Source organism: Primulina tabacum, chromosome 8 (assembly GCF_025594145.1).
Source record: "Primulina tabacum isolate GXHZ01 chromosome 8, ASM2559414v2, whole genome shotgun sequence".
Taxonomy (NCBI): domain Eukaryota; kingdom Viridiplantae; phylum Streptophyta; class Magnoliopsida; order Lamiales; family Gesneriaceae; genus Primulina; species Primulina tabacum.
Genome location: NC_134557.1, coordinates 19668871 through 19683175, shown reverse-complemented (window position 1 = coordinate 19683175; position 14305 = coordinate 19668871). Strand labels below are relative to the sequence as shown.

General features: G+C 35.0%; 1 protein-coding gene across 1 annotated transcript; it reads left to right on the top strand.

Moving 5' to 3' along the window:
* The first annotated feature begins 7040 nt into the window (after positions 1 to 7040).
* Positions 7041 to 13868, top strand: LOC142553865 (uncharacterized). The gene is made up of 8 exons (XM_075664384.1): positions 7041 to 7443; positions 7951 to 8018; positions 8658 to 8724; positions 8849 to 8997; positions 9091 to 9155; positions 9267 to 9335; positions 13252 to 13352; positions 13481 to 13868. The coding sequence occupies exons 1-8, from the start codon at positions 7174 to 7176 to the stop codon at positions 13772 to 13774; spliced, it is 1083 nt and encodes a 360-aa protein (XP_075520499.1). The 5' UTR covers positions 7041 to 7173; the 3' UTR covers positions 13775 to 13868.
* The last annotated feature ends 437 nt before the right edge of the window (positions 13869 to 14305 follow it).

Below are 14305 nucleotides of genomic sequence, written 5' to 3'. Positions count from 1 at the left end.
TCGAGGAGATTCAGTAGAGTCCTTAGGTGGGTTTGATATGGTTTGGCTCGAGGTGTCTGGGCTGTGGCTCGATGAAATCAGAAGATGGCTCGATGGTTTTGGGTTAAGGGTCAATAATTCGAAATTAATGAACAAAAATTCGAACCATGGGTCCACGGGATTAGTTCATGGCTCGCAAGGGTATTTTAGATAATAAAAAGTCTATATTTAAAGTTTGGGAAGAAAATACTAAGGTTTGAAATAAATCGGGATTAAAACGCTCTACGAATAATTAATTAAGGAATTAAATGAAAGCCTCGAATTTAAGCTAAATAAAATTATTAAAAAATTAGAATTTATCTTAAATAATTATTTGGGATAAGTTCATGTAAATAAAATTAAAGAAAAATGTCAAAATTGAGAAATTTTACGTCTAGGGGCAAAACGGTCATTTTACACTTAGATAATACGTAATAGGTTGGCAGCATTCCAAAGGGTCATAACGCATGTTAAATTATATAAAATTATGATTTTTACGAAAATATGATAATGTATGATTTAAGGTAAAGCTGTGCAATTTTTATTGTTAAAAATGTTATTTTTGAATGTTGTGTATTTTATGCTTTTAAAAGAAAAGAAAACATATTTTGAGAGATGCGAATTGACTGTGACAAAAGATAGAAGATATGTGGGGGATCTGTTTTAAAAAGGAACGGTGAAATTATAATTTTTATCGGAATGTCGTGAGTGAAAAGACCCGAGAGGGAGACCGACGATCGTATTTCCATGATGGTGCCTAGTGCCCGTCCTCATGGGCCATGTGGAGCTGAAGTGTAGAGGCCCGAAATTCGTACTTGAAATTTGCGGAAAAATTTTAAGTTTTCTCTTCAAGTAATTAAAATGCCTCAATCATAAAAATAACCGATAACAAGTTTAATCATTCAAAATAGCAGCGGAAGTAAATAATGTTTCAAAACGACAACTTAATCGTAATAAACTGAGTTTGCATAAAACGAAATAATAAGTAAACTGATAAATGAGGTCCTCGGGTTCCTACTACTGCCGACCAAGATGGCTCACTGGTCCCCACCCTCACTCCCGACCTCATCAGTACCTACAACAATCAAGTCTAGTGAGTCTAAAGACTCAGCATGCATATATCATAAATAACAAGTAATAATAATAAAACTGCATGCATGGTAAAAATATCATGAGTCTGGCGTAACGTAAAAATATCATGCCATGAGTAATTATAATACGTGCATAACTGAACTGAAAATCATAAGTAAAATGTTTGCTCAATCGAGCCCTGTCATAAAATAACATGTCATAATTTTATGTTGAGAATATGTTCTACGCAAGTGGCCCCTGAACTGAACTGAATTGAACTGGATCGCCTGATCAGACTAAACCACAGTATACTGGGCGGTAGAGATCATCACAGCCCTTGGACTGGATATCCGTACCAATAAATGAACTGAACTGAACCGGTAAGTGACCACCGGGTGAAGTAATAATCTCATGATAATGAAGTGGCCACAAGCGATATCGCATAAATCTCAAAAATGAATATTTTATATTTTTGCACGTAATATAATTAAATATTCTGTATTAATTTTACCGAATGGGTTGGATCGTTCCCAGGCTCGCTGCGACTTAAATCTAACATGAAAAATATGCAAATGATTTACTTGCTCAAACTTTGTAATTGACTCCAAAAACGAGACAATTACGCCCAATGACTTGGTATTTGATCATGACTCCGTGCCAACCCGAACCAACACCGAACCATCGTTTAGTCATGATTAAAATACACCTAAAATGATGAAATAATGCTCCTAATATTTCAGTACTTCGAAATTTTGTGAATGGAGGCCAAAAACATGAAACGCTCTTTCGAGAGTCACTTTGGCACATTGCATCGTAAATTCTCGTACGACCTCTAAAATTGACCAAATCACAAACGGCCAATAACATGACCTTCCTAACTCAATGGGACTGTCCAGTCCAAGGCCATAGGCTAAAAGCCATCCAAGAACTCGAAACACACCTCTGAACCGAATCACAACTTGCTGTCACAAAATACAGCAGCGGCGCTTGCGTTTCTTTGCGTTGTTTGCGAGGCTAATGGCCATTGAGGCTTGAACCACCAACCAGAACCTCTTCCCAACATCCTAAGGGTTGGCTTGGACTATGTCTAAGGGCCCTAGGCCAACCACAATCCAAACCACACCATGGACCACCAGAAACTCCCACCCTAGAGGCAAACCTGCGCGCGTGGGAAGAATTGCTTCGTTTGCTGTCATGGACCTTTCCAGTGGCCATTTGATTGAACATGGCTTGATCTAGACATCAAGAGGTATGGTATGAACCGTGGCTAAGGGCCCTAGGCCAACCAAGATCCACACCAATACCATGAAGTCGAAGTTACACATGCAGAAAAAGGAGGAGGTCGAAGGGGGCTGTTCTTGTTTTGTTTAAAAACCGATGCAACCATGGACCAAGCCTTGAAAGGTCAACTTGGTCACGTCTTAGATATGTCAAGGAGAGGTTCTAACCATGGCTACAGCCCCTAGGGCAGCCAAGATCGGAATCTCCACCTTAGGCAATACACATGCCAATTTCGAGACACAAAGTGACATGTTTGGGGTGTTGCTGTCAAAACTCTATCTCCAGCGTATAGGGGCTGGAACCAACGTTCTTACATGACCCTAACATGTCCTAGTACATGTCTAGATGCAGCCTCGAGCCCCTGGAATCGATCCAACCACCTGAACCATCAAAACAGCAGAAAACGTGAAGTGCACAAGGAAGGCTAAAAATCTGTGCATAATTTTACAAAAACTTGTTGTCATATTTCGGTTTTCTTGCATGAAATCGTGTACATGTGATGTTTAAAAATACCTATATGGCTTGATTGAAGAGTAAAGGAAAATGTAGACATGCCTGAATTTGTTTTGAAAGAAAAACAAACGAAACGACTACGCGGCGCAGAGGAGACGGAGTGCTTCGCTTTCTCACTTTTCTCTCTTATTTTTCTCTAGTTTCTCTCGACTTCTTTTTTTTTTCTCTCTGAATGTGCTCTGAATTTTCGAAAATTGGAGAGGGAGAGAATGGCTAGGAATGAAATGGGGAAGTTGCAAAGTATTTGGGAGATATAATGGCAAGATAAAAACCTTTCTATCATTGAGTTGAGAGATAAGGGAAATGATTGATATTATTTGATATCAAGGGATTTGAAGGAAAATTAGGAGGTGCATGGCCGATTCTTCCATGTCAAATAAGGGTAGGAAAATTGTTTAATGATTAATTATTGAAGATTAAATGTGATGGAATTATCTCCCAAGAAAATGGATAAGGACAAGAATCAAGGAAATGGATTGTCAAACTTTTTAAATCTTTCAAAGGTGATGGCCGATTTTCCTCTTTTAAAATGGGGTGGAATATTGCTTAATTATTGAATTTTAACTCATTAAAGTTTTAAATATTAATTATGTATTTTAGTTAATTAATAAATTAGTTTAGGATAGGCATTATCTTGCATGCATGGCTAAATCTTTAAATTAAATTACCAACTTGTTAAATTACAATTTCTTAAATAAAATAAGCCTAGATTAACTTATCTCAATTGGTCACATATTTTAATTTAGGCTTTTAAATTAAATTATTGGACATAAAGGAACTTATTTACTACTTATCTCAAGTTAATTAAATAAATCCTTAAATATTCTTTTATTTTAAAATGACTTATTATTTATCTTAAATAAATTCTAGGAATATTTTCTTAATATTAAATTTTATCTCAATACCCCAACTCCAGTCCGGCCTCGCTTATTTAACTGAAAATATAAAACTAAACTTATGCGATTTAAAATAAATAATCCTGACTAACAACTTTAAAAATGTTTTAAATAATAAAGAAATCATTTTTAATTTAAATACTAGAAATTATGCATGGCTTATACGTAGTCTGATTTAACGGGTTCTACATGAAGACTGATTAGTCGACCAGAGGATAAAAGCTAGTCACTTTCAAGGATCAAACTTCACTCAAAATGATAAAATGATGCAAATTTTTACGATTAAATGATTTTACGATTTACGATTTATTTATGCTTAAACTTATTTTAAATAAAAGTATGATTTTAATGTTTGTGATTGTATACGTAATTATTTGTTACTTATGTTTGGAACGTACTGAGTCATTAGACTCACTAGGTTTGAATGTTGCAGGATTTGATGATATGAGGAGGTGCTGACGCTTGAGTGGGTCGAGTACGGCAATATACTCCCGAGGGACATTTTATTTTCCGCATTAGTTTGATAGATAAAAGATTTAAAAGATTATTGTTAAAGAATTTAGTAGAGATTTTTTATGCTTTATTTTGGTGTTAGTTGATCTTTTTGAAGATCGATATATGATTTTTGATTAGTTGACGATTTATTGATTTTTGGGCACTTGAGATTTCAAATGTTAATTTATTATAAGTTATGAAAATATTAAGTTATTTTAAATTAGCAATTTTCGAGTTTATGAAAAAAATGGTAGTCGACGTTTCAGTAAATCAAGAATATTATCTATATTAAGATGAAAATTTCTTGACATTTGATTTACCATATACCGAATAAAAATCATCATTATTTTCCAAATCTTGAGTTTATCTATAATGATTAGAGAACTTCTATAAATAGTAGCATACATGGTCACTAAATCAATGCAGTTATTCAGAAATACATCATCTCATAAATTGCAAAAAAATTTAGAAGATCTCCGTTTTTCGGTGTCCGTGGGATCTTTTAGTTGTATATTCAAATTCAATATCAATTGTTGGAGGAAATAATTCGTTCATGTTTAATTTTTCTACATATCGATCTTTACGTATTATATTGTGCATATGCAAATCAAATCTAGTTCTTCAACATGTTATATTTCTAACCAGATATACTTATTAGACTATTAATTAAGAGAAATTCTTCAAACTGAAGAACATGAAATATAAATTTGCATATGATGTAAAATTGGAACTTATATATCATATCTAATATTATCTTCAAACCATTTTTTTTTAATAACTTCAAAATTATATGAAAAAATGCGTTACTCATAGTTTTATATCTTAATTTCTTGATAAAAATTAAGAATAAAAAGTACCCTAACAAAGGTATCTGGAAAATGAAAATTTATCAAAATTCAGATCAGATGCACATGAAATGTTGAACTGACTAATTTATTCAGAACAAACATGCCTCTGATTATTTCAGCATTCACCCTAAAAGTTATATTATCCAGGTATTTCTTTTCATCTTCTCTTATTTTCAATAATGAAAATAAAAATAACAACTCATATATAGAATATAAAGTATTATATGTACTTGGTCCAAATACTTGGTCCAAATTTCTCTTTTTATAAATGGATCCTTCACTCCTAAGTGGAATTAAGTGGCGCTGGTAATCCAAGTTATTTTCATAATATTATATATATATATATATAATATCCGCAAAAACTTGTGTGAAATGGTCTCACGGGTCGTATTTTGTAAGACATGTATCTTATTTGGGTCATCCATGAAAAAATATTACTTTTTATGCTAAGAGTATTACTTTTTATTGTGAATAACAGTAGTGTTTAACCGTCTCACAGATAAAGATTCGTGAGACCATCTCACAAAAGACCTACTCAATAATATATAGACTAATTATTGAGATGCAATAATTGTCTTTGTTTGGAGAACAATTGAACATTGGTATCTGAACTATTGCATGCTTTGAATTGTATCGTCAGTACCAAACTATAAATTTTGATAAATAAACAAGCCACGGTCCTACATATATAATGCCAACAACAATGGTCCTACATATATAATGCCAACAACAATGATTTAATTCACGCCCTAAACAACTAATAGTATATCTAAAAAATAGGGCCTAAAATTCCTCACAAATTATATATATAAATTTATTGGAACTCTTTCCTCGATAATTAAGGTAGGATGTCAAAAAAAAAAACCCCTAAAAATAGTAATTACATAAAGATTGATGATAGGGATCTTACTCCACCCACACCCCTATATATCTAAGCCTCAAGACAAACCATTTCCTTCACAAATCTTATCCTATAAAAAATAAAGAAAAAAATTATAACATCTCCTAAGCAACAACCATAATGGAAATGAAGAGGATCGCATTTGCAACACTCATCGTCGTCATTGCCACCATGGGCATTACCATGGCTGTAGAAGAGGCTGCACCGGCTCCGGGACCATCTGGTGATGCATGCGGTCTCTTCCCTACCGTCAGTTCAATCGTCGGAGCATTTATGATATCTCTTTTCGCCCTTTACAGGAACTAGGTTTTACATGAGGTGATCAAGAAATTATGTCCATTAGAGAAGAAAGAGATTTGTTAGCATCGTATCGTATTTGAGTCACATCAATTCTCAGATCAAGTTCACGTGTCTCATTATATGATTACGGTGTAGTAAAAATTAATATTTATAATAATAACGAACTTACTTATTTATACGTAAGTCAAATCAATTTTTGTGTTGTTTATGCTGTATATATTTGTATATTAACTTTTTAAATTCTACTTATTCTTTTTGACAAGCAACATCAAGTGAAGAATTAAGGGGAGTTCACATTTACTATCCAAAATGGAATTTGAGAATTCTAAAATATTGGTTTAAGAGAAGAAAAATAATACACATGACAACAAAATAAATTTAGTTTCGAGGTTTAAGTATGTGTATTATTTTATGTTAACGAAGAATAAATTAAATTATTTTATTCATACATATATGTATTATTATTCCAAAATGTTAAAAGTTAAATATATAGCTATATAACTATACTTGATATTGGACATCTCTGAATAAAAGTGCAATCTAATTCCCAAACATACACTACCTTTTATGCCTTCCAGGAATACTTTAATTCCCGGGAAATATCACACAAATTAAAAAATACCATGATAAAATTATATATTATGTGGCACATTATCTTTGAAATTATAAAATTATTATTTTGGAGAAATTCGTGCAAATGCAGTACACAGTTAACGCTGTACGTTAACGTACTAACACATTACATTGTCAGAATCGTAACTTTTATAGTCAACGATCGTCCTCATTGGGCGGCGGCCAATCTCCGACTCAAGCTTTGTTACCTTCAAAATCTCTTCCTCCGCCGCCGCTCATGGCGCTTCCATTTGTTCTTCAATTCTTCGCGGGATGCCTTGCAATGTTGAGCTTTGTGCAGTTGGCGGCGGCGCATCAAGAGTCTGGCGAGTGGGATTGCGATGCCGACGAGGAGGCCCGAATAGTGGCCCAATTCCGACCCGGAATCGTCACCCTCGATGGGCAAGCCGAGGATTGGGCTGATGTTGACAGGTTTGAGTTCCCGCTTCGCCCAGCTCTTGACCCGGATGAGGATAAGGAGTACAAATCTGGAAAAATGAGCGTCCAGGTACCCTGAAAATTATTCTGGTTATTTCAATTTGCTGCACAGGAGAATTTGTAATTTCGTTTCAATTGTCTTATTTGGGTGGAAGAATAATTTTGGATTTACGGCACAAGAGAATTTTTTGTATACAAGACTTTACGCTCGGCAAGATACATTACACCAGAGTCCAGTAATTGCCAAAAATGGAACCAAATAAGCTTTCTAAAAAAAGAAGAATGTAGTAGAAATATTAAATATTTTGTCAAATGATGAATTTTATTCATTTAAATTTAACAAGGAAGAGAGAAACTAGTTAATGTATCTAATCTGAGAACTGAAACAAGATGCAAGGGAAAATAGACTGATTTTAGTAGCAAAGGATCCACGAAATAAAAAATTTAAACTGGTTTTGTTTTGCATTTACAAAAAAATTATGATCAAGTTCGGACTGATTTTCTGCCTGCAATCGCCCCATACGCCCGCGACTCTTTGATTTACAGATTGATTTTGTTGATAATGAATGATAAATAGGCTTTGCATGATGGGACGAATATTTACTTGATGTTGCAAGTTGATGGAGATTACATGTACACAAAAGGGTAAGTTTTGACTGACTAAAAGATTTGAAATTTCTAGTAATTTCCTTTTACTTGGATTGCATTTAATCTTTTACTCTACTTCTTTTGTGAAAAGGTTTAAATTGTTCAATGCAAATTATCACGATTGAATTTTCTGTTGATAGTTAATTATGGGACCGTAGTTTGTTTTTGTGAGAGTATCTTGTGATGGGACAGTTTGTCTTTGTTCTGGAACATCGATTGATCAACTTGCTGATTGTTTCATTGCTATATCCACTTATGTGTTTTCAAGGACTCGTTTCCATAACTTAAAATGGTTTCGACGCACCACTTTGAGTTTGAGGGGTGATGATGTTGTCAAAATTTTGCCAAATATCAGCTTCAAAACCTCCAGGTCAATATGTTTTAGCCAAGGTGAATCAGTGTATTGAATGTTACCAAGCTTCCAACGACTTGTGCTTCAGTCTCCAAAGGTGACATACGTTGACCATAAACGAGTGTTTTTGGATCTTTTAGTTTTGTCTTGCTATTTTATCTTTGCATAAATAAGTAAAAATAGAATAGGGTTCTATAGAAAGTCACATGACAAAGCTGAATCATATCAAATTCATTCCCTCTTTATTTTCATATTGCCTTTTTTTCTGGTTTCAAATCATGCAGAGATGACCATAAATGCCCATCTGTAGCCTTGATGTTTCAAATTGGTGATGATGCAACTTATCATAATGTAAGTCATTACCTAAACTTAAGAAGTTTATCCATAGCGATATTATTCAGCCACTCAGCAATATTTTTCTTTTCTGTCACCATTATTCGTATTTTTTTAAATGAGTTTTTCTTCTTTGTACAAGATGGGTGGCTGTAAAGAATCACCAGATACATGCAACAGCACGAGTTGCCGTGGCCATGAAGTCGACATCATGCATTTCTCCATAGGAAATTCTATCCCGGGAAGGCTGTACGGCGAGGATTTAACCAATGTGAACAGCAAAAGTGGAGGGTATTTATCATGAGGATTTCTCTTTGAATAACTGTTCTTGGAGATCACAAGCTAGTGGTTGTTAGTTATTCTCAGTTTTGTTTACTTGAACAGGTTTGGTTTGGTAGATATGTATTCGTGGAACCCACACTGTCGAAACATCGATGGTCACGCCTCTGGTACTTTCATGATTCTCTTCATCACGGCCTAAATTTTCTTCAGATTGCAATTTTTCCGGGCTATTGTGTAAAAGATCATGTAATAAAGTATTCAAATAATTCACTTTACAGAAAATGGTTCTTCTGCACTAAATAACTGGAAAGCAGCATGGTGGCACAGCAGTTTTACTACCCATGCGGGTAAATGATTCTTAGCTTTCGGAAACATGGTTATCGTTTTGTTTTCTGAAGAAACTTGTGTGGAATGGGTAACAAACATCAAAAAAGATTTGGTACTGTTGGTTTCATTTTCTTTGTCGTAAACGGGTTTCATTTTCCGCATTCCTGGAAAGTTATTTTCTGAAAATGCCTTTTATTCTTGTATTCCACCCTTTATATATGTGGTGTCCTATAACTTTCGTTCGTGTTTTCGGGCCCTCATAGCCAGGAAAATCTTCAGAACAAATCCACCCACAAATCATTGTCCGGACCTGAAACGACCTCGATTTTTTTTACTATTCATAAATCATAAACTCGAAAATACTAACTAAATAAAAATACTTTTCTATCAATTATAATAAGTTAACAGTTGAAATCTCAAGTGCATAAAATAAGTCCTAGATCATCAACTAACCAAAATCCTAAATCGACCTTTAAAAAGATCAACTAACAATAAAAATAAAGTATAATAAATATCTCTAATAAAAATCCGTAACATAATCTTTAAATCATTTATCTAACAAGTTAGTACGGAAACATAAAGGTTCTCGGGTGTGTACTGCTGCACTCGATCCCCTTAGTCATCACCGCCTCCCATAAATCATCAAATCCTGCATCATACAAACCTAGTGAGTCTAAAGACTCATCACGTTCTAAACATGGATAGCAAATAATATCTATACAATCACATGCATTAAAATCATATTTTTATTTAAAATAGCTTTTGGACATAATTAAACCATTTAAAATCATTTAAGCATAATTAAATCATAAATAATAAAATCGTTTTAAAATAACTTTAAGCATAAATAAATCCTTAAAAAATCATTTAAAATAAGCTCTAAGCATAAATAAATCATTTTAAAAATAGCTTTAATCATCATCATGAATCATATATCATAAAATCATTTTAATCATAAGCTTTCAATCATATATCATTTTGGGTGAAATTTGATCATTGAAAGTGACTAGCTTTTATCCTCGGTTGACTGATCAGTTTTCAGCTCCACATGGCCCAATGGGGGTGTGCACTAGGCTCCACCATGGAAATACGTTCGTCGGGGTTCCCTCGGGGGCCTTCTCCCATAGACAGGTGCCCTCTGGGGCCTTTTCCCACAAATGGGTTCCCTCTGAGGTCTTTTCTCGTAGATGGGCTCCTTCTGGGACCTTTTTCCCTCACGAAATTCCCATAAAATTGTAAGTTCACCGTCTTCAACATAAACGGATCCCCCACAAATAATATATCTTATGTCACAGTCAATTCACATCCCTCAAAATATTTTCCTTTTCTTTTAAAATCATAAAATAACATAACTTCCAAAAATAACATTTTAGACAGTAAAAATTGCCCAGCTTTTTCAAAAATCATAAAAATACATATTATCGTCAAAATCATCGTAATAAATCATAAAATATCATTTAAACATGCGTTATGATCCTTCGGGACGCTGCCAAGCGTTTATGTATTTTCCTAAGTGTAAAATTACCGTTTTGCCCCTGTACGTAAAAATTCTCGATTTTATCTTTTTCTCACTTTTAGTGACATTGGCTTACCTTAAATAATTATTTAACCTTAAATATAATTTTCAAAATTTTATAAAACATAAAACTAGGCTTTTCAATTAATTTTTTAATTAACGTTTCGTGAGGCGATTAAATCTCTGATAATTCCAAAACTCATTATTTTGACCCTAAATTTTAACATAATATTTTTATTATTTATTCTACCATTGTGAGCCATGAACCACAACCTTGGACCCATGGTTCCAATTTTAGTCTTATTATTTTCGTTTTTGACACATAATCGAACCACCCGAGCCAACTCCTTATTTGTTCGAGCCATGGTCGAGCCACCTCGAGCCAAACCCGAGCCAACCCACCTAGGCACCTTCCTGACCAAGCCCAGCCCCTAGAACCAGACCCTAGCTCGCTCAATCACTCCTGGACAAAAGACCCAAAACCTGCGCACATGCTTGACTCACGCCTATAGACTCCTAGCTAGCAAGGGCTCTTCCAACCGATCCACCACCGAGCACACCTGACCCTAACCATCCCTGAACCACGCCCAGACCCAACCGAACCCAGCCCAGACCCTTGAACCCCTGCAGCGAACCACTTGAATCCAGAAACCAGCAGCGCGCACCATGGAGCCTCTCACGGTTTTTCTACTTCCAGTCGAGCCAGCAGCGAACCCAGCCGCACCAACCCATGGCCCGACCCCTGCCCATCTCCCTTGGACCCTGATGGACCACCCTGGCTCGTCCCCGGGCCAGCCGCAAGTCCCCTACTCCCGAATCACCAGCCCCACATGCTTTGGGGGAGAGTCCCTCATCACGTGGACTCTTCCCCAGCCCAAGGCTCGAACCCAGGCCCTCCTAGGACTCTTCCTAGGACCTAACCACGACCAGTAAGAGCCCTCCTCGAGAACTGGTCGAGCCCCATGACCCCATGCACCCTAGCCAAGTCCCTTGAATTTGTACAATCCAAACCAACCCACGGCTCCTTTCTGTATTTTTCTCCCACGGTTTTCCAGCTTTTTCCCTTTACTTCTTTATCGTTTTTAACCATATTTCATTCATATTTTATCATGTATTGGCAGCGTGTCCATTGGGTTCATAACGTTCATCATATAACCGTAAAATCTTCGTGTTTTTGAAATTATTCGATCTACCGTAAAAATATTCAAACTCCTATTTTTTTCATGTATAAACAATTAAATCATGCATAATATGATTTGTATGATGTTTAAAAGGGTTTAGAAAACGTGTCTTTGTGTTTATAACGCTCGAATATAGGATCTTCGGCGAGGGTGCGACGTTGGACAACCGGAGGACGAAGAACACAAGTTTTTTCTTTCTCCCAAATTTTCGAAAATACTAGGTGTGTGCTTGAGGTGTATTTCGGCTGATGGGTGAAGGAATTGTGAGGTTTTGAAAGCTTTGGTAACTTATTTATAAATAATTAACATGATAATGGGCTTTGGTTTTGGGCTTGCAAATTTAAGGGTAATTGAGACTACTTAAATTAATTAAATTGGGCTCAATAACACTTAATTTATTAGATAATTAAAATTTATATTTTTTTTTTATAGAACTAAATAAAAATTTATAAAATTAGTTTCTATAAAATAATATTTTGATCTTTTAAAACTCCTGGTTTGCCCAAAACCGGCTTCACAAGAAAAATCGAGCTCGACTCGTAAAATAGTTCGAACTCCAACATTTTTAGGAAAATTAAATCATTTTTAAATCATATTCGGAAGCCTTGCCATTAATTAAATAAAAATACATATTCTTGTCTTGGTCGTCCCCGGTCTCCTTTTCCCTGCATATTATCGAATATTCGGGTAAAATCCTTAATTTAATGTAATCATGTCATATTATCATTTAATCATGCAATCATACATTTAATAAAATAATAAATATCATGCTAGTATTTAAAATCAATTAAATAAAACAATTAATCAATTAAAACAATGTTGCATGCATGCGGCTTACGTAGGTTGGTTTTTCGGACGTTACAGGACCATCACTAATCATAACAATAATCGCCCCTTTTTGATAACTGTTGCATGTAAATTATTCCTTTCTCGATGGCATCAATAGGAGCAAGAAAATGCATTTCTTTTGGGAGTTGGCAACTGTATTGCATAGTTTCTGTAGATTTTCTTGCCTAATTTTTGTTATTTGGTATAAGTGCTTTCCAAGAGTTTAAACCACTCTCTCTCTTTTGCTTGGAGAACGTAATTTTTTCTTTCGGTTGGAGAATTTCTAGGACGTAATTTACTTTTTGATTGATTGGTTATATCTCTCATGAAAAGTTAAATGGCAATTCTCTTATTAAGGATACACTTACTCGTTTGGACCATTAACTAAACAAAAATGTTTCTTAATCTCAGGATTTATCGAGGATGACAGCCCGTATTCATTATCTGGTCAAAAAGGAACATACTACTTTGAATTCTCTCGACCGTTGAGAACCATGGATCGCCTTCAGCAGGTTCGTTTACCTTTTGTGCTGGTCTTTGTATATCTACGACTACGCTCTTAAAATTCATTGCCGGGTATTGACATCTTACTGGTTTTAGTTTATACTTCATGGTGGTCTTAGATATTTTCGAAATGCAGGACGCACAATTCAGTATTGGGCTGTCTAGCAAATTTTCTGCAGCCTTTTGGAACCCATCTGATGGAAAACCGTGGCATGGTTCTGAGCATTATTCAATAGGCTGCGACTGGATACCGATGGATATCACTGCAGGTTTCTATGCTCAATCCAAAGTAGCGACTGGAAGTTCATGGGACGCTGCCGCTGGATTTGCTTTTCTTTTATCATTTGTTTCGTTTTGTGTGTCTATATTTATGGGGTACTGGGTTTCGAAAACGAAATCTATGCCTTTTACTCCTATAGATCGTCACTAAAGATCTACACACTGTTTTTTTGTTGGTGTAAAGTTTTGTCGCACTCAAACGATGCTGAAATTTTAAAATTTTACTTTTGACTTTCAAAACTTTATTGGATGTCGTTTGAATAGCTAGGACGTGTTGTTTTGATTTATTTTTATGTATCTAATGTTGACTTCAACTATCTCGATATTAAGACGGTAATATCGTTTTTTATAAATTTCTACGAACTTTCTTTTGTCTTCTAATCAGGTCTATGATCAGAAACTTTGTTCATCGTGTAGACTGTATTAGAAATTTATACGAAATTTGGGTTAAAATTAGATCGTCGAAACTTCAAAATTACGGCGATAGCGTACTGGCAATGGGGGCGGTGGCACGACGTGCTGTGGAGGAAGGAGTTTGTCCAAGCTTCTGTCGAGGAGCGGAGGGGGCTGAATTTTTCTTGTTATGAAGGAGAGAGAGAATATAGATTTAATTTTCATGATGATGTTTGTTGTATATATTTGTATAATGTCTATTATCAATTTTTTATTTATTTTTTTTTTT